Source organism: Dendrobates tinctorius, unplaced genomic scaffold, assembly GCF_039654945.1.
Source record: "Dendrobates tinctorius isolate UK_male_01 unplaced genomic scaffold, ASM3965494v1 ptg000164l, whole genome shotgun sequence".
Taxonomy (NCBI): Eukaryota; Metazoa; Chordata; class Amphibia; order Anura; family Dendrobatidae; genus Dendrobates; species Dendrobates tinctorius.
Window position 1 is genome coordinate 3,409,868 of NW_027361831.1, and position 22,901 is coordinate 3,432,768.

At 46.9% G+C, this 22,901-nt stretch overlaps 2 protein-coding genes across 2 annotated transcripts in view; one reads left to right on the forward strand and one right to left on the reverse strand.

The window, feature by feature from the left end:
- LOC141052989 (uncharacterized) overlaps positions 1–22,901 on the reverse strand; it is a 196,100-nt gene that overhangs the window by 101,081 nt on the left and 72,118 nt on the right. The window contains 2 exon segments of the mRNA XM_073550314.1: positions 6,843–6,919; positions 17,677–17,804. Of these exon segments, the coding sequence (XP_073406415.1) occupies positions 6,843–6,919; positions 17,677–17,804 (205 nt within the window).
- LOC141052897 (uncharacterized) overlaps positions 4,816–22,901 on the forward strand; it is a 36,561-nt gene continuing 18,475 nt past the window's right edge. Inside the window, exons 1-10 of the mRNA XM_073550215.1 lie at positions 4,816–5,039; positions 7,731–7,880; positions 8,005–8,184; positions 8,266–8,389; positions 8,469–8,566; positions 15,826–15,972; positions 16,102–16,281; positions 16,365–16,488; positions 16,572–16,669; positions 16,868–16,958. Of these exons, the coding sequence (XP_073406316.1) occupies positions 7,803–7,880; positions 8,005–8,184; positions 8,266–8,389; positions 8,469–8,566; positions 15,826–15,972; positions 16,102–16,281; positions 16,365–16,488; positions 16,572–16,669; positions 16,868–16,958 (1,120 nt within the window). The 5' untranslated portion in view covers positions 4,816–5,039; positions 7,731–7,802. The remainder of the gene's footprint in view (positions 5,040–7,730; positions 7,881–8,004; positions 8,185–8,265; positions 8,390–8,468; positions 8,567–15,825; positions 15,973–16,101; positions 16,282–16,364; positions 16,489–16,571; positions 16,670–16,867; positions 16,959–22,901) is intronic.

Consider the following 22,901-nt stretch of genomic DNA (forward strand, 5'->3'; position numbering starts at 1 on the left):
GACTTCCATTGAAGGAGAACTCACCACTTCTCGTGGCAGCTTGTTCCACTCATTGATCACGCTAACTGTCAAAAAGTTTTTTCTAATATCTAATCTGTGTCTCCTCCCATTCAGTTTCATCCCATTGCTTCTAGTCTTTCCTTGTGCAAATGAGAATAAAGTTGATCCTTCTACAATGTGACAGCCCTTTAGATATTTGTAGACAGCTATTAAGTCTCCTCTCAGTCTTCTCTTTTGCAAACTAAACATTCCCAAATCCTGCAACCTTTCCTCATAAGACAGGGTTTGCAGACCGGTCACCATTCTGGTCGCTCTTTTCTGAACTTGCTCCAGTTTGTTGATGTCTTTTTTAAAATGTGGTGCCCAAAACTGGACACAATATTCCAGATGAGGTCTGACCAAAGAGGAGTAGAGGGAAATAATGACTTCACGTGATCTAGACTGTATGCTTCTGTTAATACATCCTAGAATTGCATTTGCCTTTTTTGCTGCTGCATCACACTGTTGACTCATATTCAGTGCTGTTGCTTAGCCCTATTCCTCCCATTCTGTATGCTTTTTTCATTTTTATTGCCCAGATGTAGTATTTTGCATTTTTCCCTGTTAAAAACCATTCTGTTAGTTGCTGCCCACTTCTCCAGTTTATTTATATCTTTTTGAATCCTCTCTCTCTCTCTTCTCTAGTATTAGCTATCCCTCCTAGCTTTGTGTCATCAGCAAATGTAATCAGTTTACCCGCAATTCCTTCATCTAAATCATTGATAAAGATGTTGAACAATACAGGGCCCAGGAAGAGAAACCAAATCACCAGCAGCAACTGAAGGAAGCTTGCTCACTTAAATCCTCCCAGTCTGTAACCCCTGACTTCCAATCATCGTCTTTAGGTGATAGACTTCTGTCAACACGACCAGCTCCACTACCCGCATCAACCACCAGAGGGAGCCCTGACTCAGAAGTCAGATCAAAAGAGTTCACAACAGAAAGGTCTGGTGGAGGGGTAGAGTGAGATAGGGGAAAGATGATGAATTCTGTTTTGTCCATGTTCAGTTTTAGAAAGCGAGCAGAAAAGATGAAATAGCGGGCAGACATTGTGGGATTTAGGTCAGTAAGGAGGTGATGTCGGGTCCAGATAGGTGTCCGCTCTGTGTACGTCACACATGAACGGCTCTGCTCCATACACGTTGTACATGCACTGCTCCGCTCTGTACACACGACTCCACTTTGTACACGTCGTACAAACACTGCTCCACTCCGTACACACAGAGCTCCGCTCCGTATACGCCATAAACATGTAAGATGCCCAAGCAAGGTAGTCGTGGGCAATGTTGGACTGGGGTGCCAAGGGCCCACCAGTAACACTGATGTTGGGGGCCCAATTGCATACAAATATTACACTACCTTTGTTCACAAATGTACCTATATCTCTATATAATAATAAACTGGGTAGTTTCAATAATGAATTATGAGATGTTGCCTTTTTCTATACAGAATCAATTGAATTATGCCAAGTACTTCTCATACAGTGGGGTTGGGGGCCCAGATCTGTACAGGGGCCCTCTGGCAGATTCCCCTGTTACCCTATGGGCCAGGCCGAGCCTGGTCGTGGGCGAGCTCTGGTCCCCTTTCTCTCTGGCATCCTACAGACAAGGGGTATCTCAGTCCTGGTGTGCTGCTGTGTATGTGGTGCTTTCCAATTACTTGTGGCAGCAGACTGTCCAGGAGACACATGGTTTCTAAAAACCAAACTTTTACTGAAAGAATGGGAGTCTGCACAATATTTGCAAACAGGTTTAAAGGATAAGGCCCAATGGGTCACCATCTTTCCCACAGGCACCGGATACAACTTTAGCCTTGGCTCTCGGGATAGGTGGCATATCGCCCTTTCTGGCTTTCCTAACCCTTGGGGATCTTCCTCACCTCTATCAGCATTTCTGGATTGTGATACCTTCCACCACATGTAGCTTGAGTCCATCTTTCTATCTAGCTTCGCAAGCTGCGTGTGCCCCTGGCCCCCGACATCCATCTCGCGGTTGCCCTTGGCCGTTAGATGGAATCACACGAAAGTTATTTAACGCAATCTGCTGTCCCAAATATTGAGCACATGTTTTCATTTAGCCGCCTGTTACCCCTGCTGCATATGCACTCCCGCCTTCACGTAGACTGAACTATGACTTCATGCCTCTGTCTCTAACACGCAATCCCCCTTCCCATCTGGGCTGGCTGTTACCCCTCAACTAACTCTCTATGCCTGTTGTGCTACTGTCACCTGCATTCTACACAGTGACATCTTGTGACCATTAGATATTACTGCAGCCCACAGGGGAATTACAATTGTTAGAAGGCAATATATCTAAAAGAAAACATTATTCACATTATACACCACATTAGCATTGATGCCTTCAGGGGGAACACGGCAGCTGGTCCATCTCCTTACACATGCAGCTCTGCTCCGTACACCTTGTACACATGCAGCTCCGCTCCGTACACACACGGCTCCTCTCCATACACCTGGTACACACGGCTCCACTCCGTACACCTCGTACACACGCGGCTCCGCTCCGTTCACCTCGTATACACACGGCTCCGCTCCGTACACCTCGTACACACGCGGCTCCGCTCCGTACACCTCGTACACACGCGGCTCCGCTCCGTACACCTCGTACACACGCGGCTCCGCTCCGTACACCTCGTACACACGCGGCTCCGCTCCGTACACCTCGTACACACGCGGCTCCGCTCCGTACACCTCGTACACACGCGGCTCCGCTCCGTACACACGCGGCTCCGCTCCGTACACACGCGGCTCCGCTCCGTACACCTCGTACACACGCGGCTCCGCTCCGTACACCTCGTACACACGCGGCTCTGCTCCGTACACCTCGTACACACACGGCTCCGCTCCGTACACCTCGTACACACGCGGCTCCGCTCCGTACACACGCGGCTCCGCTCCGTACACACGCGGCTCCGCTCCGTACACCTCGTACACACGCGGCTACGCTCTGTACACACGCGGCTCCGCTCCGTACACCTCGTACACATGCGGCTCCGCTCCGTACACACGCGGCTCCTCTCCGTACACCTCGTACACACGCGGCTACGCTCTGTACACACGCGTCTACGCTCCGTACACCTCGTACACACACGGCTCCTCTCCGTACACCTCGTACACACACGGCTCCGCTCCGTACACCTCGTACACACGCGGCTCCGCTCCGTACACCTCGTACACACGCGGCTCCGCTCCGTACACCTCGTACACACGCGGCTCCGCTCCGTACACCTCGTACACACAGGGCTCCGCTCTGTACACCTCGTACACACGCGGCTACGCTCTGTACACACGCGGCTCCGCTCCGTACACCTCGTACACATGCGGCTCCGCTCCGTACACACGCGGCTCCTCTCCGTACACCTCGTACACACGCGGCTACGCTCTGTACACACGCGTCTACGCTCCGTACACCTCGTACACACACGGCTCCTCTCCGTACACCTCGTACACACACGGCTCCGCTCCGTACACCTCGTACACACGCGGCTCCGCTCCGTACACCTCGTACACACGCGGCTCCGCTCCGTACACCTCGTACACACGCGGCTCCGCTCCGTACACCTCGTACACACGCGGCTCCGCTCCGTACACCTCGTACACACGCGGCTCCGCTCCGTACACCTCGTACACACGCGGCTCCGCTCCGTACACCTCATACACACGCGGCTCCGCTCCGTACACCTCATACACACGCGGCTCCGCTCCGTACACCTCGTACACACGCGGCTCCGCTCCGTACACCTCGTACACACGCGGCTCCGCTCCGTACACCTCGTACACACACGGCTCCGCTCCGTACACCTCATACACACCCGGCTCCGCTCCGTACACCTCGTACACACGCGGCTCCGCTCCGTACACCTCGTACACACGCGGCTCCGCTCCGCACACCTCGTACACACGCGGCTCCTCTCCGTACACCTCGTACAAACACGGCTCTGCTACTTCCACCCTGTAAACCCCTCCTGACCCCACACAGAAACTTCCCCTCATCCAGCACCATGACACCCAGCACAGCAGAGTCCTGTATATACTGAGGCCCCTGATCATGTGACCCCTGACTCCTCCCCTCCTGTGACCTCATCCCAGGTCCTGTGCGCACAGAGCAGCCATATATGTGGAGTGCGGCTCTGCAGGTGGAGGTAGGTGCTGGAGATTCCCCAGCACTGGGCACAGGGGGGCAGTAACCCCTCCATTATTGGGCGCAGGGGGCAGTAACCCCTTCATTACTGGGCACAGGGGGCAGTAACCCCTCCATTACTGGGCACAGGGGGCGGTAACCCCTCCATTACTGGGCACAGGGGGCGGTAACCCCTCCATTACTGGGCACAGGGGGCGGTAACCCCTCCATTACTGGGCACAGGGGGCGGTAACCCCTCCATTACTGGGCACAGGAGGCGGTAACCCCTCCATTACTGGGCACAGGGGGCGGTAACCCCTCCATTACTGGGCACAGGAGGCGGTAACCCCTCCATTACTGGGCACAGGAGGCGGTAACCCCTCCATTACTGGGCACAGGGGGCGGTAACCCCTCCATTACTGGGCGCAGGGGGCGGTAACCCCTTCATTACTGGGCACAGGGGGCGGTAACCCCTCCATTACTAGGCACAGGGGGCGGTAACCCCTCCATTACTGGGCACAGGGGGCGGTAACCCCTCCATTACTGGGTACAGAAGGCGGTAACCCCTCCATTACTGGGCACAGGGGGCAGTAACCCCTCCATTACTGGGCACAGGGGGCAGTAACCCCTCCATTACTGGGCACAGGGGGCAGTAACCCCTCCATTACAGGGCACAGGGGGCAGTAACCCCTCCATTACAGGGCACAAGGGGCAGTAACCCCTCCATTACTGGGTACAGAAGGCAGTAACCCCTTCAGTGCTGAGACTGTTTTAGTCCTTTTTTGTTGTCACTTTTTTATAATCATAGCATTTTCTTCCTTTTCCTCTGATAAATACATATGACCCAAATATGGCAAACAGAAAGTAAGGAAACACATATGGCTCACATAGTACATTGTCCCTTTCCTGTCCCCACACACACAGTATAATGTTCCCACAGTACCACCATCCCCCCCCACACAGTATAATGTTCCCCCAGTACCGCCATCCCCCCACACACAGTATAATGTTCCCCCAGTACCGCCATCCCCCCACACACAGTATAATGTTCCCCCAGTACCGCCATCCCCCCGCACACAGTATAATGTTCCCCCAGTACCGCCATCCCCCCACACACAGTATAATGTTCCCCCAGTACCGCTATCCTCCTCCCACACACAGTATAATGTTCCCCCAGTACCGCCATCCCCCCACACACAGTATAATGTTCCCCCAGTACCGCCATCCCCCCACACACAGTATAATGTTCCACCAGTACCGCCATCCCCCCGCACACAGTATAATGTTCCCCCAGTACCGCCATCCCCCCGCACACAGTATAATGTTCCCCCAGTACCGCCATCCCCCCACACACAGTATAATGTTCCCCCAGTACCGCTATCCTCCTCCCACACACAGTATAATGTTCCCCCAGTACCGCTATCCTCCTCCCACACACAGTATAATGTTCCCCCAGTACCGCTATCCTCCTCCCACACACAGTATAATGTTCCCCCAGTACCGCCATCCCCCCACATACAGTATAATGTTCCCCCAGTACAGCTATCCTCCTCCCACACAGTATAATGTTCCCCCAGTACCGCTATCCTCCTCCCACACAGTATAATGTTCCCCCATTACCACCATCCCCCCACACACATTATGATAGTACAAGTTGCCCCCACAATATGTTCCCCCACCTCCTAATAAATAAATCCTCCCTTCCTCCACTCCTGGTGCAGATACAGATGACCCCGGGACACAGCACCGCCCTCCTGGATCAGGTTCCCAGGTCTGGAGATGTGGCCCCGGGCCGGTGCTATAGATGTATGAGGGGCTGTTATCTGCGGTGTGAGCTGTACATGGAATGGAGACATTGCGGGGACAGATTATCCCAGAAGTAGAACTTCTTCTCTTGTTAGACAATTTAGCTGGATTTTAGTTGATATTTTTTCTCTTTATATTCTTAACCCTCCGTCAGGGGCAATATGTTTCATAACGAGTTTAGGGGCATTGCGCCTGTCCGGCACAGGCTAGAAAATTGGCTGTATTTTCCTTTTTTAAAAATTTCAATGCTCTAAAAGTGATCAGTTACCTTAATAGGAATGTAATAAATGAGAATACACATAATCAGGTGGAAAAAAAAATGTTTACTAACCAGAAAAGTAATATGCTTCAAAATGCACACATTTTGCTACTTGCAAAAAAAACCCCGACAGTTCTCTTCAAAAACTATTAGTAAACATAAAATTTAGATAAGCAAAATAAATTATAAGGTTGCTGAAATAGTACTGTACTCAAAATTAAAATTCTATGAGCATCCTCCTCACTCTCTCCATCTTGATTTGTATCAGACACATCTGGACATTCTTCCACATCATCTTCTGAATCAATGTCACTTTCTTCCCCTAAATCTTCTAGCTGTAAGGCGTCTGTCTCATCATCATCAAGCAGTATATTTTGCACTTGCTCAACATGAAGGGCATTTGACAAGTCAAATATTCTCCTCGCCATTTCAGAAGAAAAGCTGAAGCAAGAGAGAGAATATGTGTTAGGGCGCAATGTGCCTGAGAAGCACACTCTTATTTCTAACAAAACCTTCTATGACAAATCCACAAATTTAGCACTAGCTATTCATAAAACAAGCTAAAAAAAAATTTGGGATGAATAAAAACAGCAAATACGAACCGTCAAAGGTGTGACGCATTCAGGGGCAATGAGCCGGAGAAGCCAAAACACTGATATCTGATCTGCAGCACAAGAAGCTTCTCAGGTTTCACACAGCCTTTAAAGTTAGGAAGGAACTGGGAGGAGGGTGTTTCCCAGACAAACCAATTAAAATAGAGAAATGAAACTAAGTGAGCTGCGCCTGTCAGATCAGTTGCCCCTGACGGAGGGTTAATGTCACCGTTCTCGGAGCCCATTGTTAGGCCCCGGCTGTCATGGTGATATATTTTGTTAAGCGTCGCTGGGAACAGAGGCCCCCCTATCTCTCTCTGCCCTAGATATAGTAAAAAGTAATCATAATTCAGAGCTGAGACCCCCACACAGCTGTTAACCCGTTCAGTGCTGCTGTCAGTCTCTCACTGCAGCATGTAACATGTCAGCAGGGGGTCGCGTCATTCCATGCGCCCATTGACATGCCCGTGACATGATAAACCCTGTCTATGTCAAAGTACAAGAAGAATATTAGTCAGGTGATTCCATAAATTAGCTGTACATGTGAGCTAGTGAGTCACCCAGAACAGGTGTCTTGGTGGCCCATCAAAATGGCAAGTGGTGGCTGCAAGAAGTGTGGCATGGATGTGTGAGCTGGCTGCCGGGTGCACTTAGCTCATTGTCAGCCTACTGCAGTAGTTTAGTAGATGAGTGAGTGTGAACAGTCCCCATTTACAGTCTCATCCAAGTCACAAGTGTAGCAAGTGGGTGATGTTTATGACATTTCAGTTTATACGATTGGTGAATACAACATCTACGCGTTCTATCTCCTGATATGTTTCACATTATTATCTCCTGTAATTGTATCATTCCATGGGAGATATTTTGATGTTACATCTTCATCTTCTTCCCATTCAGGTCTCTACAATATCGGATCCTCTCAGTGGAGATCTTCTATATGAGAACATTTTCCAGATTGACCCATCTAGGATGGATAGGGAGAGTGACAAGATGGCGGAGAGGATATTACATCTCACCCTAGAGATCCTCTTCCGGCTTACTGGAGAGGTGAGAGATTCTGATGACGTCACATCATTCTTATGTATGGGAATAACAGATGGACAGAACTGGAGAGGTGAGGACTCTGGAAATGTCTGTAGTGAGATTTATTAATGTGTCTCTCCATAACCAGGATTACACAGTCGTGAAGAAGACCTCTAGTGAGCGCTGTCAGGACCCTGTGTCTGAGGGATGGGGAAGACCCCTGAGTCCAATCACTGGGCCTCCACCTCACCCCCTGATACATGAGGACATCAATGACCAGAAGATCCTAGAACTAGCCTACAAGATGATTGAGCTGCTGACTGTAGAGGTGACACTGCTGGGAATGCTGGGACATTATACAGTAACACTATGAAGGGATTCAGGGGATGACGGTAACATTATATGTCAGGTTCCTATAAGGTGTCAGGATGTCACCATCTATTTCTCCATGGAGGAGTGGGAGTATTTAGAGGGACACAAAGATCTGTACAAGGATGTCATGATGGAGGTTCCCCAGCCCCTCACATCACCAGGTAATAGGACTAAATACACACGGCCTATAATGATCTATGTATAAAGAATGAATTCAGTCTCTGTATATGTTTCCTCCAGTTCTATCCAGTGAGAGGACAACACCACAGAGATGTCCCTGTCCTCTTCTTCCACAGGACTGTAAACAAGAAGATCCCAGTGTTCCTCAGGATCATCAGGTAGATGGAGAGAAAGTGTCATGAGATCTCCCCTATGATGTGTAGACGGCTGTGAAGGTCTTGTGCTCAGTCTTGTTTTATCCACTATTATATGTTTTATTCTTCTGTAATGAAAATTAGGGCGCTGATTCATTAAGACTCTCACTGTGCTTGCTGGTGACAGAACATCATAAATTTGATGAAATGGTACAGTGATGCCGTGCCTCGCCCATGCTACGCCTTGGCATAGCTTGTCAGGACTGGCATGTAAACAGCAAATGTCACAATATCCTTCCGCGTTGCGCAAAATTATTGTGACTTATGAAGATGCTGCAACAGCTGCGATCGGTGCTAGTACTGATGTACTAATCATATGCATTTAATCCCTTAAATGCCGCTGTCAATAGTGACAGAAGTATCTAGACCAGGGATGTCAAACTCAAATACACAGAGGGCCAAACTTAAAAGCTTTGGGAAAAGTCGCGGGCCAACCTTCATATTTATCATAAGAAAAGGCCAAAATTGATTATACTTTTCTTTATCAACAAATCTAACAATAAACTTTTTAACATGAAAACAATAATAATATTAACAAAGGATAACAAAATTTGAATAATACAGTGTAAGGTGGTGGATGGGAGGTATGTGTCCCCAAAAGAAGCCAAGTCTCGGTGATGTAGGACTCGGAGAAGCAGGCTCCAGCACACGTAGTGCTGATAAGTGTTTTTATTAGCCCCGATTATGGGTCCAGGTCTTACGCGCAGCTGAAAGGGCTGGGTGGGATCGGCTGCTCACTTACATCCAGACTGGGTCTTGGATTGCCGGTTTTAAGGCAGCTGGGGCTGTCTCACTTGGTCTGTGTGTTTTGCAAGGTGAGGAAGCTTTGCCCGTGCTGCTCAGACCCTGCTGGAGTCTGAGAGGAAAACACTCACATGTAAACGGCTGAACCCATGTGTTATATGGACTTATTTTCCATTTGGTTCTGTGATACCTCTGACCATAAACTACAGCTCATCCAGCACCAAGGGTAACCACTGGAAGACCACCTTGTCTGCCTAAAGTTATTACACCCCCAATGTACATTTCTCACCTATGAATGCACTGTTCTACAGCCAAACTGCTTCAGAGACAAAAACAGTTGAACGAAACTAATGAAACTAATGTTGTGGTGCTGAAAATGAATATGAGGCTTAAATTTGCTGATTGGCTCTAATTTTCAAGATCCAGAGAAGGTTGTAATTACTTTTGACACCTTTCATGCAGACTTATAGGAAAATGGCGTATTTATTATTTCATCATCATTATTGCATTGTTAACCCCTTTACCCTCAAGGGTGGTTTGCATGTTAATGTCCAGGCCAATTTTTACAATTCTGACCACTGTCTCTTTATGAGTTAATAACTCTGGAACGCTTCCACGGATCCCGCTGATTCTGACATTGTTTTTCTCGTCAGAGAAAAGAGGGAGACACAAGCGCAAATAGGGTCTTATCAAACGTTACACAGAGTTGCCCACCAAGAGAACTACTCACCTGGCGAGAGTGAAGGAAAGACATATATTAATGGTGGCTGCTGCAGATCCACAGGTCAGTGCAGGACCTGGTTAAAGCATACACTTGGGTAGGAAGGAAGGATCATCCCCGCGCTGCCGCAAGAAGAATTCCAAAAATTGTAGAGGTTTCAGCATGGTTTATTCTACGCGTTTCAGGGTTCAGGTGACCCCTTCATCAGAACATACCACAAATATTGTAATATTGTATTTGTGGTTGTCCTGATGAAGGGGTCACCTGAACCCTGAAACGCGTAGAATAAACCACGCTGAAACCTCTACAATTTTTTGAATTGTTTTTCTCGTGACATATTGTACTTCATGTTAGTGGTAAAGTTTAATTCATATAACTTGCGTTTATTTGTGAAACAAATGCAAATTTGGCAAAAATTTTGCAATTTTCCAACTTTGAGTTTTTATGCCCTTAAATCACAGAGAAATGGCACACAAAATACTTAATAAGTAGCATTTCCCACATGTTTACTTTACATCAGCACAATTTTGGAACAAAATTATTTTTTTGTTTAGGAAGTTATAAGGGTTAAAAGTTGACCAGCGATTTCTCATTTTTGCAACACCATTTTATTTTTAGGGACCACATCACATTTGAAGTCACTTTGAGGGGTCTATATGGTAGAAAATACCCAAAAGTGGCACCATTCGAAAAACTGCACCCCTTAAGGTGCTCAAAACCACATTCAAGAAGTTTATTAACCCTTCAGGTGCTTCACAGGAATTTTTTGAATGTTTTAAAAAAAATGAACATTTTACTTTTCTTCACAAAAAAATTACTTCAGGTACAATTTGTTTTATTTTACCAAGGGTAACAGGAGAAATTGGACTGCAAAAGTTATTGTACAATTGGTCCTGAGTACGCTGATACCTGATATGTGGGGGTGGAACCACTGTTTGGGCGCATGGCAGAGCTCGGAAGGGAAGGAGCGCCGTTTGACTTTTTCAACGCAAAATTGGCTGGAATTCAGATCGGACGCCATGTCACATTTGGAGAGTCCCTGATGTGCTTACACAGTGGAAACCCCCCCACAAATGACACCATTTTGGAAACTAGACCCCCAAGGAACTTATACAGATGTGTGGTGAGCACTTTGAACCCCCAAGTGCTTCACAGACGTTTTATAACGCCCGGGCGTGAAAATAAAAAAATCATATGTTTTCCACAAACATGATCTTTTACTCCCCAGTTTTATTATTTTCCCAAGGGTAACAGGAGAAATTGGACCCCCGAAAGTTGTTGTCCAATTTGTCCTGAGTACGCTGATACCCCATATGTGGGAGAAAACTACTGTATGGGCACACGTCGGGGCTAGGAAGGGAAGTAGTGACGTTTTGGAATGCAGACTTTGATGGAATGGTCTGCGGGTGTCATGTTGCTTTTGGAGAGCCCCTGATGTACCTAAACTGTGGAAACTCCTCGTAAGTGACCCCATTTTGGAATCTAGACCCCCCCCCCCAAGGAAATTGTGCTTCACAGATGTTTTATAACGCATGGGCGTGAAAATAAAAAAAATCATATTTTTTTCCACAAACATGATCTTTTAGTAGCCATTTTTTTTATTTTCCCAAGGGTAACGGGAGAAATTGGACCCCAAAAGCAATATGTCCTGAGTATGCTGATATCCCATATATGTTTGGGCGCATTGTAGAGCTTGGAAGGGAAGGAGCACCGTTTGACTTTTTCAACTCAGAATTGGCTGGAATTATGATCAGACGCCATGTTGCATTTGGAGAGCACCTGATGTGCCTAAACAGTGGAAACCCCCCCCAATTCAAACTCCAACTCTAACCCCAACACACCCCTAACCCTAATCTCAGCCCTAACCCTAATGGGAAAATAGAAACAAATACATTTTTTTAATTTTTTTATTTTTCCCTAACTAGGGGGGTGGTAAAGGGGGGTTTGACTTACTATTTATGGCGGGGTTTTATGTTTGGCAGCTGTCATACGCTAAAAGACGCTTCTTATTGTAAAAATAGTTTTTTCATCACCACATATTGAGAGCTATAATTTTTTCCATATTTTGACACACTGAGTCATGTGAGGTCTTATTTTTGTGGGACGAGTTGACGTTTTTATTGGTACCATTTTCAGGCACGTGACTTTTTTGATCGCTTTTTATTCTGATTTTTGGGACGCAGAATGAACAAAAACCAGCATTTCATGAATTTCTTTGGGGGGTGCGTTTACACCGTTCCACGTGCGGTAGAATTGATAAAGCGTTTTTTTTTTTATTCTTCGGGTCAGTACGATTACAGTGATGCCTCATTTATATCATTTTTTAATGTTTGGCGCTTTTTATACAATAAAAACAATTTTATATAAAAATAATTATTTTTGCATCGCTTTATTCTGCGAGCTATAACTTTTTTATTTTTTCGCTGATGATGCTGTATGGCAGCTCGTTTTTTGTGGGACAAGATGACGTTTTCAGCGGTACCATGGTTATTTATATCGGTCTTTTTGATCGCGCGTCATTGCACTTTTTGTTCTGCGGTATGATGATAAACCATTGTTTTTTTATTTACAAAAAAAGAATTTATTGGGGAATATTTTTTCTTTGGAATTTTTTATTAATTTTTACACATTTTTTTTTTTTTTTTTAACTTTGTCCCAGGGGGGATATCACTGTCCAGTGCCATATCGCTGATCTAACACTTTGCACAGCGTTGTGTCAGATCAGCGATCTGATAGGCGCTGCTTCAGGCTTTCTCAGAGCCTGCTCGCAGCAGGCACTGAGAAAGACACTTCCCTGCAGGCCCCTGCGGCCATCTTGGGTCCGGGGGACTGCAGGGAAGGAGACCCTCCAAGCAGCGGAGACATCACACTGCTCAGGGGGGTCTCAGGGAAGCACGCAGGGAGCCCCCTCCCTGCCCGATGCTTCCCTAATCCCCCGGTACACTGCGATCATGTTTGATCGCAGTGTGCCAGGGGTTAATGTGCCGTGGGCAACGCACCACCCCTGACACATAGTGCCGGGTGTCACCTGTGATAATCAACTGACACCCAGTCGCGATCAGCGGCGCTCCCCCCGGGGGGCACCGCTGATCGCTTAGACATACTGTCTGGTCCCTGGTCATACGGGCCCGGGTACTATCGACGGGATAGTACATCTGATGTCAGAAAGGGGTTAATAGCTGGTCTATTACATCATCTATGTAGTCTATTGAGCCTTTAGTTTTCCGTCATCTTAAGGCGACCAATCAAAAAATGCCAACTTCGTTCTGATGACGTAATCCTAATTACAGTTGCATCACCTACTTCTATACATGCTCTCTGTGTAAGGCATGAAGTTTTAGGATTAGTTCACCTCAGGTCAGCCAGTGACATCAGTGAGGCTGCCCGAAGTCCCTGGCTGACCTGAGGTGAACTAATGAGCGTGGGAAAAAATGCAGAAACTTTCCCACGCTCATTAGTTCATCTCAGAGCAGCCAGCGAGGGACCTGACTGTGCAGCGGAGTGGTAAGGATATGGTTGTTAATTTTTTTTTTTTTTTTTTGGATTACCAGAGCAATAATTCTTGTCAAAAACTAGGTGTCTGTATTTCATTAAAATAATTTTTAATTAATATCTGTGTGTGTTTTTAACCGAATAGTCTAGGGTTAATAATGAATAAGTGGCTAAGTGACACCTCTCCATTATTAATCGGCCTAATGTCGCCTTCCAGTTGCAACGTGACATTAACCCATTAATATTAACCCATTAGCCACCGCTACAGGGCAATGGGAATAGAGAGGATAAGTGCCAGAAAAGGCGCATCTTATAGATGCGCCTTTTCTGGGGTGTCTGGGGGCAGATTTTTGTAGCCGGGGGGGTGCAAGAACAATGGTCTCTCTCACGGCTATTAAAATCTGCCCTCGCTCACCTGCTTTACCTCTCTGGTTGTGATTTTGCTGCGGGAGCCCACGCATTTTTTTCCAACGAATTAACCCCTTAATTTAACACGACCCAAATTTTACACACAAACCCTAATTTAATTATTAGTCAGGGACATAGAAAAAATACATGAAATGGTTTACCATGGTAAACCATGTCTCATTTCATGTCCGGTTTGGGAATGATTTTACAGAAGCCGGCAATTGAATTAGCAGCTATTCTGCTATGTAGAACTCTAAGAAATGTAAATATATATATATATTGACCCACTGTGAAACCGGTCATGCTGAAGGATGTGTGTATATATTTTTATATATATATATATATATATAATATATATATATATATATAAAAATATATACACACATCCTTCAGCATGACCGGTTTCACAGTGGGTCAATAATGGTGTGGGGTGGCATTTCTTTGGAGGGCCACAGAGCCCTCCATGTACTCGCCTGAGGTAGCCGGACTGCCATTAGGTACTGAGATCCTCAGACCCCTTGCGAGACCATGTGCTGGTGCGGTTGGCCCTGGGTTCCTCCTAATGCAGGACAATGCCAGACCTTATGTGGCTGGAGTGTTTCAGCAGTTCCTGCAAGATGAAGGCATTGAAGCTATGGACTGGCCTGCCCGTTCCCCAGACCTGATTCCGATTGAGCACATCTGGGACAGCGTATTTTGCTCCATCCACCAACGTCACATTGCACCACAGACTGTCCAGGAGTTGACTGATGCTTTAGTCCAGGTCTGGGAGGAGATCCCTCAGGAGAACATCCGCAACCTCATCAGGAGCATGCCCATGCGTTGTAGGGAGGTCATACAGGCACGTGGAGGCCACACACAATAATGAGCATAATTTTGACTTGTTTCCTCTTTCATTTTGAGGGTCTCTCCAAATCCAAGCCTCCATTGGTTCAAAAATTTGATTTCCATTTATGATTTTTGTGTGATTGTTTTGACAGCACATTCAACTTTGTATCGAACAAAGTATTCAATGAGAATATTTCATTCTTTTAGATCTAGGATGTGTTATTTGACTGTTCCCTTTATTTTTTTGAGCAGTGTATGAAGTCATTGCACCTTCCTTCTGTGCATACAATTAGCCATTCTCCTCTCCCTGAGACCCTGTATAATATCTCCTCCAGGAAAACCCTTGTCAGATCCAGGAGAGTTAACGTGAATTGTAGATCTGTCCTAATTTCTGCTGTGATCTCCTCCTTCAAAAGGTTCAGTCTGTAAGATGTTTCTGTGTTTAACCCATTTATTTTTGTGCTACTTTTGCCTTGTGTGTAAATCTTATCAGTTCATTTTTTAAGCACCGTACTTTACTTTTTATATATTAAATCTGAAGCTTAATAAGTTTGCTCCTTGCTGCTCTAAATGTAGCCACAACCGCAAAGAGGAAAAGTTTAGCTTGGTTGTTTTACTCTGTGTATGCCAAAGTCGAAGAAAAATACTTATCAGATGCTTTGAAAAGTTGGCTGTGAATGTGTACTAGTAGTGTGTCATCCAAGGCAGGTGTCTCTGTGACCTAACAAAGTGGCGAGTGGTGGCTGTGAGAAGTGTGGTGTGGATGTGTGAGCTGGCTGAGGGATGCGCGTAGCTCGTGGGCAGCCTATTGTGGTACCTGAATGGAGAGGTAAATGTGGGAAGCGGAGTCCCATTTTATAGTCCCATCCAAATTACTAGTGCAGCAAGTGAGTGATGTTTATGACACGATCTGAGAATAGAACATTTACACGTTATATTTCCTGATATGTTTCCCTTTTAGTTCTCCAGTAATGGTGTTATTACATGGATTCTTTATGATGTTACATCAGTTCATCTTCTTCCCATTCAGGTCCGTATAATATCGGAACCTCTCACTGGTGATCTATGTGAGAAAATTTTCCTGATTGACTCGTCAGTGATGGATAAGAACAGAGACAAGATGGTGGAGAGGATATTACACCTCAACTTCGAGATCCTCATCCGGCTTACTGGAGAGGTGAGAGATTCTGATGACTTCACATTACATCATTCTTATCTATGGGAATAACAGTTGGACAGAACTGGAGAGGTGAGGACTCTGGAAATGTCTGTAGTGAGATTTATTAATGTGTCTCTCCATAACCAGGATTACACAGTAGTGAAGAAGACCTCTAGTTACCACTATCAGGCTCCTGTGTCTGAGGGATGGGGAAGAATCCTGAGCCCAATTATGGGACCTCCACCTCATCCCCTAAGATATGAGGACATCAATGACCAGAAGATCCTAGAACTCACCTACAAGATGATTGAGCTGCTGACTGGAGAGGTGACACTGCTGGGAATGCTGGGACATTATACAGTAACGCTTTGAAGGTATTGGGTGGATGATGGTATCATTGTATGTGTCAGATTCCTATAAGGTGTCAGGATGTCACCATCTATTTCTCCATGGAGGAGTGGGAGTATTTAGAAGGACACAAAGATCTCTACAAGGACGTCACGATGGAGGTTCCCCAGCCCCTCACATCACCAGGTAATAGACAGGACTAAATACACACAGCCTATAATTATCTGTATGTAAAGAATGAATTCAGTCCCTGTATGTGTTTCCTCCAGATCTATCCAGTAAGAGGACAACACCAGAGAGATGTCCCCTTCCTCTTCTTCCACAGGACTGTAAACAAGAAGATCCCAATGTTCCTCAGGATCATCAGGTAGATGGAGAGAAGGTGTCATGAGATCTCCCCTATGATGTGTAGACGGCTGTGAAGGTCTTGTGCTCAGTCTTGTTTTATCCACCAGTATTATATGTTTTATACTTGTGTAATGAGAGCGGTGGAGATGGCAGGATTAGAGCTGATCATAGATGTGACTTCTCCAACTGTCTGTGACTTGTACAATATTTGTTTCAGGGTAAAGATCTGACCCATATTAATACTACAGAGACATATGTGAGGAGAGATGAGCGGTGTAAAGAAGAGATTTCTACATATGATCACCCAGGTGAGTAGAAACCACTAACTGCAGAGAAGCCACAGATTCTTCTCAGTCACTGGCTGACACTGTGGTGTTGTCCAGTCGTCATATCACAATTAAAGGTCACCATTTTGCCACTGTTCCACTGTTTGCTACTCCATCCAAAACCAGGAAATAAAAATCCCATTTTATGAAATTTATTTTATTGTACTAATGTTTTTTAAAGTTTGGCCAAATGTGAATTTCAGTAAAATTGCAGCAGAGTTTCCCTTTAGCCTGACTTTTCAGTTTCTATGAGAAAATAACCAACAAACTTCAAAGAAGTTCATGATAAACTAAATGAAAAAAAGGTTACATCTATGCCATATATACAGTGGCTTGTGAAAGTATTCACCTCCCTTGGCTTTTTACCTATTTTGTTTCATTACAACCTGTGTTTAAATATTTTTGTAATCTGATTTGTGTGTGATACATTAGCACTAAATAGTCTAAGTTGGTGAAGTGAGAAAAATACAGGCATAAATTAAATTTATGGGATTAAATAACGAAAAATTAGCATGCGCATATGTATTCACTGCTTTTGCAATGAAGCCCCCAAAAATTTCTAGTGCAAGCAATTACCTTCAAAAGTCACATGCTTAGTGAAAGGAAATCCACCTGTGTGCAATCTAAATATTACTGGTCTGTTAGTATATACACACTGTAGCACCCGCATCTCTTCCTGCAGAGACATCAGCGTACTCACCGCCAAGGCTCCCGTCCTGCTCCTTCCGGATCTGCTGCTGCCCAGGTTGCACGCACTCAAAGCAGGTCTCCAGGCACTGTGCTAGAGCGCACGCGCACACTTCCTCTTTCTTAATAGGGGCGGCTCCTCTAAAATGTCCCCAGCCAATAGCTGGAAGTCTATTACTATTTAAACCACCTTCTCCAACATGGAGGTGCCTGTGCAATGTTGTGCGTTTGTTTGAAAGTCCAGCTCACCACCGTCTGACCTCACCGCACCTCAGACTCGGATCCAGCCCTGCCCTGGCCGCACAGCAATAATGAAAAAAGAAGTGGTTATGATTAAGGGCGTCTAGCCAGAAACGCGTAAACAACGTTCTATTGTCTGAACAGCACTCAATAAATCACCAGAGCACTCAGCTGGATCACTTCTTTTTTCATTATTGTTGTGAGTTTGCTCCTAACATGCTTGTGAAGTTCTCAGGTCCCTGTAGTAGCATCTCTGCTGCACCCGCCAGGGCTTCCTTCATCGGCAGCAGAGCCAGCTGCACCCGCCAGTGCTCACCTCAATGGCAGCTGAGCCAGCTGCACCAACCAGTGCTCATCTCTCCATCAGACTGTCCTGTCTGCACCTGCGGTCCTGTCATCTTCTCTACCTGCCTGCATCTGTTGGACATTCCCCTGGGCCATTCCAGCTATTTGCTCCTAGGGGTCAACCGCCATCTACCCAAGGTCAGTCCTGGAGTAGCACCTGGATCACCTCCCTTGTGTCTCCACGGACTGCCGTGTTGTTAACTGCTGCATGTCCGTGGTCGCATTGGATGAGGCTCCTAGTCACGCCCCTTGAGGTCTTCTTTGGGCTTTGGCACAATGGTTCCACCACCCAGCCCGTTACAGTTTGCACAGGCCATGGAATCCACTGGCTCCCAGGGGTCTTCCATCTCGGACCTTTACCAGGAAGTCTGGAGGTCTCCCGCCAGAAGGATCAGCAGGACAAGATTCTATCCTATCTACAGTCTGTGAATACTTGTCTCGATACGCTGGCAGTACTGGATGCTTCCACATCCTTTCAGGCAGCAGTTACCACCACGGTGCACCAACAGGTAGCCAGTTATGCACCATGTTCCGGACCTCGTCTGTCAGCTCCTCCACGCTTTGGCAGAGATTTCACCCAGTGTCGGGTTCATTAACCAGTGCACGCTGCACTTCAAACTCCTGGTTCATCAGTTCACCTCGGACCGAGCCAAAGTGGCCTTCATCATGTCACACCTAACTGGAGGCCCTAGCATGGCTCAATCCTCTGTGGGAGAGCGGGTATCCATTAGTGTCCAACCTATAGTCCTTCTTGGAAGCCTTTCGTAAGGTCTTCGACAAGCCCAGTAGCGTTTCTTGTGCAGCCTCTTCTCTGCTCCGGTTACGCTAAGGTAACCTCTCCGTAGGCCAGTATGCGGTCCGTTTCCGTAACTTGTCTTCAGAACTCGCTTGGAACAATGAGGCTCAGGTGGGAATCTTCTGGAAAGGTTTCTCCGGGCGAATCAAGGATGAATTGGCAGGCCGGGAGATACCCACCTCTCTGGATGACCTGGTGTCTCTCTCAAACAGAATTGACAATAGTTTTCAGAAATGGACCAAAGAGGTGAACCGTGAGAGAAGACCTTTCTCCCACCTTCCAACGACCGATCATTAAGCAAGTTCCTGGTGCGACTTCTTTGCTTGAACCTATGCAGTGTGACCCAGTGAAGCCATCCAAGCGCCGCCAAGAGGTTCGTCAGGCCTAAAGGATATGCTTCTACTGCGGCAGTTCGGAACACCTTATTTAGTTATGCCCCAAGAGACCGGGAAAGGCTAGTGCCTAGGACAGTGGGAGAGGATACCCTGGTCAAGATTTCTTCCTCTCCATCATTGACCCTGACTGTATCTGTCTCCTACGGCAAAGGTTCTTTTGTTGAATTGGCCCACCTTGACTCCGGCTCCACAGGTAACTTTGTTCAACAGGCTGTGGTCAAACGGTATAAGATTCTGGTCCTACATCTTCTGGATCCGTTGGTGATTTCTTCAGTGGATGGAAATCCTCATCCCGAGACCATACAGTTCATCATGGAGCCCTTGGATCTTCAGGTGGGGATGCTGCATTCGGAGAAGATTTCTCTTCACATGCTGTCTGGTGTCTCTTATACTCTACTTTTAGGTCTCCCATGGCTGCAAAAACACATACTTGTTGTGGACTGGAGGTTGGGAGAAGTACTCCGTTGAGGCTCAGGATATCATGAAATGTGCCTTGCTCCCGTTCGTCCTGTCCGGTCTCCTACTTCGCCTGCTAATTTGCCTGGCGTGCCCCGTGGCATATTGAACATATGCAGACGTCTTCGACAAGAAGGAGGCTGAGACCTTGCCACCTCATAGACCGTATGACTGCCCGACTGACCTCCTGCCGGGTACCTCACCTCCACGAGGCTGAATCTATCCCGTCCCAGGCTGAGGCTCCCACTATGTCCGAGTATACAGAAGAGAACATCGCTACGGGATTTATCCGTAAATCCTCATTTCCGGCTGTAGCTGGGTTTTTCCTTGTGAAGAAGGACAGGTCTCTGCCGACCCTGCATTGACTACAGGGGCCTTAACCAAATCACGGTAAAAAATATGTACCCACTACCCCTGATCTCCGAGCTGTTTGATCACCTGAAGGGGTCCAAAATGTTCCAGAAACTTGACCTACCAGGGCCATACAAACTGGTTCATCTTCGCCTGGGAGATGGATGGAAGATGACCTACAACATCTGCGATGATCATTACGAGTATCTCGTTATGCCCGTTGGATTCTGTAATGCTCCAGCCATCTTCCAAGAACTGGTGAACGACATCTTCCGGGACCTTCTCTATACGTATGTGGTAGTATACATGGATGACATCTTGGTATTCTCTCCTGATCTGCCAACTGTCACGTCACCGTCAGACTCAGGGCCTGCTGTCCCGGCCTTCGACTACTAGGAGGCGCCGGACTGTCCCATCACCGTCTGACTCGCGGCCTGCAGTTCCGGCCTCGGTCTCTGGGAGGCGCTGTGCTTCAACCCCGAGTGATGGCGGCGATGGGTATGAGCCTCCTGCGCAGGCGTCCTCTGAACGCAGGCTTCGCTCCTCGGTCAATCATGAAGGGGCTGGTGCATCACCATCCAGCCTGGTCCTGGGGGCAGTCCGGATGACATCAGTCCGGCAGCCTGTGAGGGCTGATCTGATCCCTCAAATACCTTGGGACTGCTCTTGCAGGCCGCCGGATATATTCTTGGTTCCCCTGCGTGTTACTGTGTGAATTGCTGTTTGACTGACTCTGACTTTTGCCTGGACTTCTGACTCTCTGCTGCCCTCCTGGTTTATGACTCTTACTTTGGCCTGGATTCTGACTCTGCTTTTGCCTAACGATTCTGTACCTCTGCTGCCCTCCTGGTTTATGGCTCTGGCTTCGGCCTGGAATCTGACTCTGCTACTGTCTACTGTTTTTATACCATTTCTGCCTGACTGGTTTAGTCTCGGATATCATTGCCTCTGTGTCCTGTATTGGAACACCTTTCTGGCGACCGTCCTGCTCTGGTCATTGCTCCTATTCAGACAGCGCCTCATGGGCTCTGCTATAAATCCAGATCCCTGTATAGGGGTAAAGGGTATCAGTGTTTCTCGGGGTGCTGTCTGGCTGCAGTCCAGACCGCAGGCAGACGTCACATTATATCCGGCCCCAAAAAAATAAAACTGCTCTTTTGTTTATACTTAACACATATAAAAGCAGTTTTCCTTACCTTTTTTTTTTCTTCCTCCTGACTGAGCTGATTCCTGGCCCAAACACCTGTTACATTGCACAGCCTGGAAGGTCAGTCTCAGGCTCAAGCATGCTGCAACCTGGAAGCTTCAAAGAAAATGCTGGCTGTTGGAAATCCACATTCCTGGAGCATCGCCCCCTGGACAGCGCTGGGGGTCAGGTATTGCCCGCAAAAGCGGCCAAACTGTTGTTACCAGTTTCCCTTTCTTTTGCTAAGAAACGTCTGTGTGTGAAGGCTTATGTGGATTGTGGTGCTGCCGGCAACCTTATGGATTTTTTATTTGCTAAGAGTCTGGGTGTACCTCTGCTAAGGCTTAAAGCGCCTATTCAGACTATTACAATTAATGGTACATCTATAGACCAGGGAGGCGTGGAATTCATTACTGCCGAAATTTCTATGTCAGTGGGTATCAACCACTGAGGACTCTCAATCCTGAATATTTTTATGTCAGTGGGGACATTACATAACGAACAAATGTCATTTTTTGTTATACACAATTTATCAGATCCAGTTGTGTTAGGCATGCCATGGTTGCACCAACATAATCCGATTATTGACTGGCGCATAGGTGACGTTGTGCGCTGGAGTCCACGGTGTCAGAGTAACTGTATGTCACTGTCAGTGAACCAAATTAAAATTAAAACACCTTCTATTCCACATGCGTTTAGGGATTATGAAGATGTTTTCTCTATAGTGGAGTCGGAGAAACTACCTCCACACAGAGAATACGATTGTCCTATTGACTTGGTCCCTGGTGCCCGTCTCCCTAAAGGGAGAATATTCAACCTCTCTGGTCCTGAGCGTGTAGCCATGAATGACTACATAGCAGACAGCCTACGAAAAGGCTTCATTAGATCTTCCACCTCACCTGTAGGAGCTGGGTTTTTCTTTGTAGAGAAAAAAGATGGTGGACTCAGACCATGTATTGATTACCGTGAGCTGAACGCCATTACTGTAAAAAATCAGTACCCGCTGCCACTCATTCCTGATCTTTTTAATCAGTTACTGGGAGCCCGCTGGTTTACTAAACTTGACCTCCGGGGGGCATATAACCTGGTCCGCATAAGAGATGGGGACGAATGGAAAACGGCCTTTAATACACCCCTTGGCCATTTTGAGTACCTGGTAATGCCGTTCGGACTCAGTAACGCTCCTGCAGTATTCCAGCACTTCGTCAACGATATTTTCAGAGACATTTGTGGGGTGTATGTCGTTGTATATCTGGACGACATTTTGATTTATTCTGCTGACCCTGTGACACATGCTCAACACGTCCGTTCAGTACTGCAAAGACTGCGCGAAAACTCTTTGTTTGCAAAATTCGAAAAATGTGGTTTTTTTGCCGAAGAGGTGCAATTTTTAGGATACATGGTCTCAGGGAAGGGGTTCCGCATGGATCCTACCAAGATTCAACCTATTAAGGATTGGAGCAACCCAA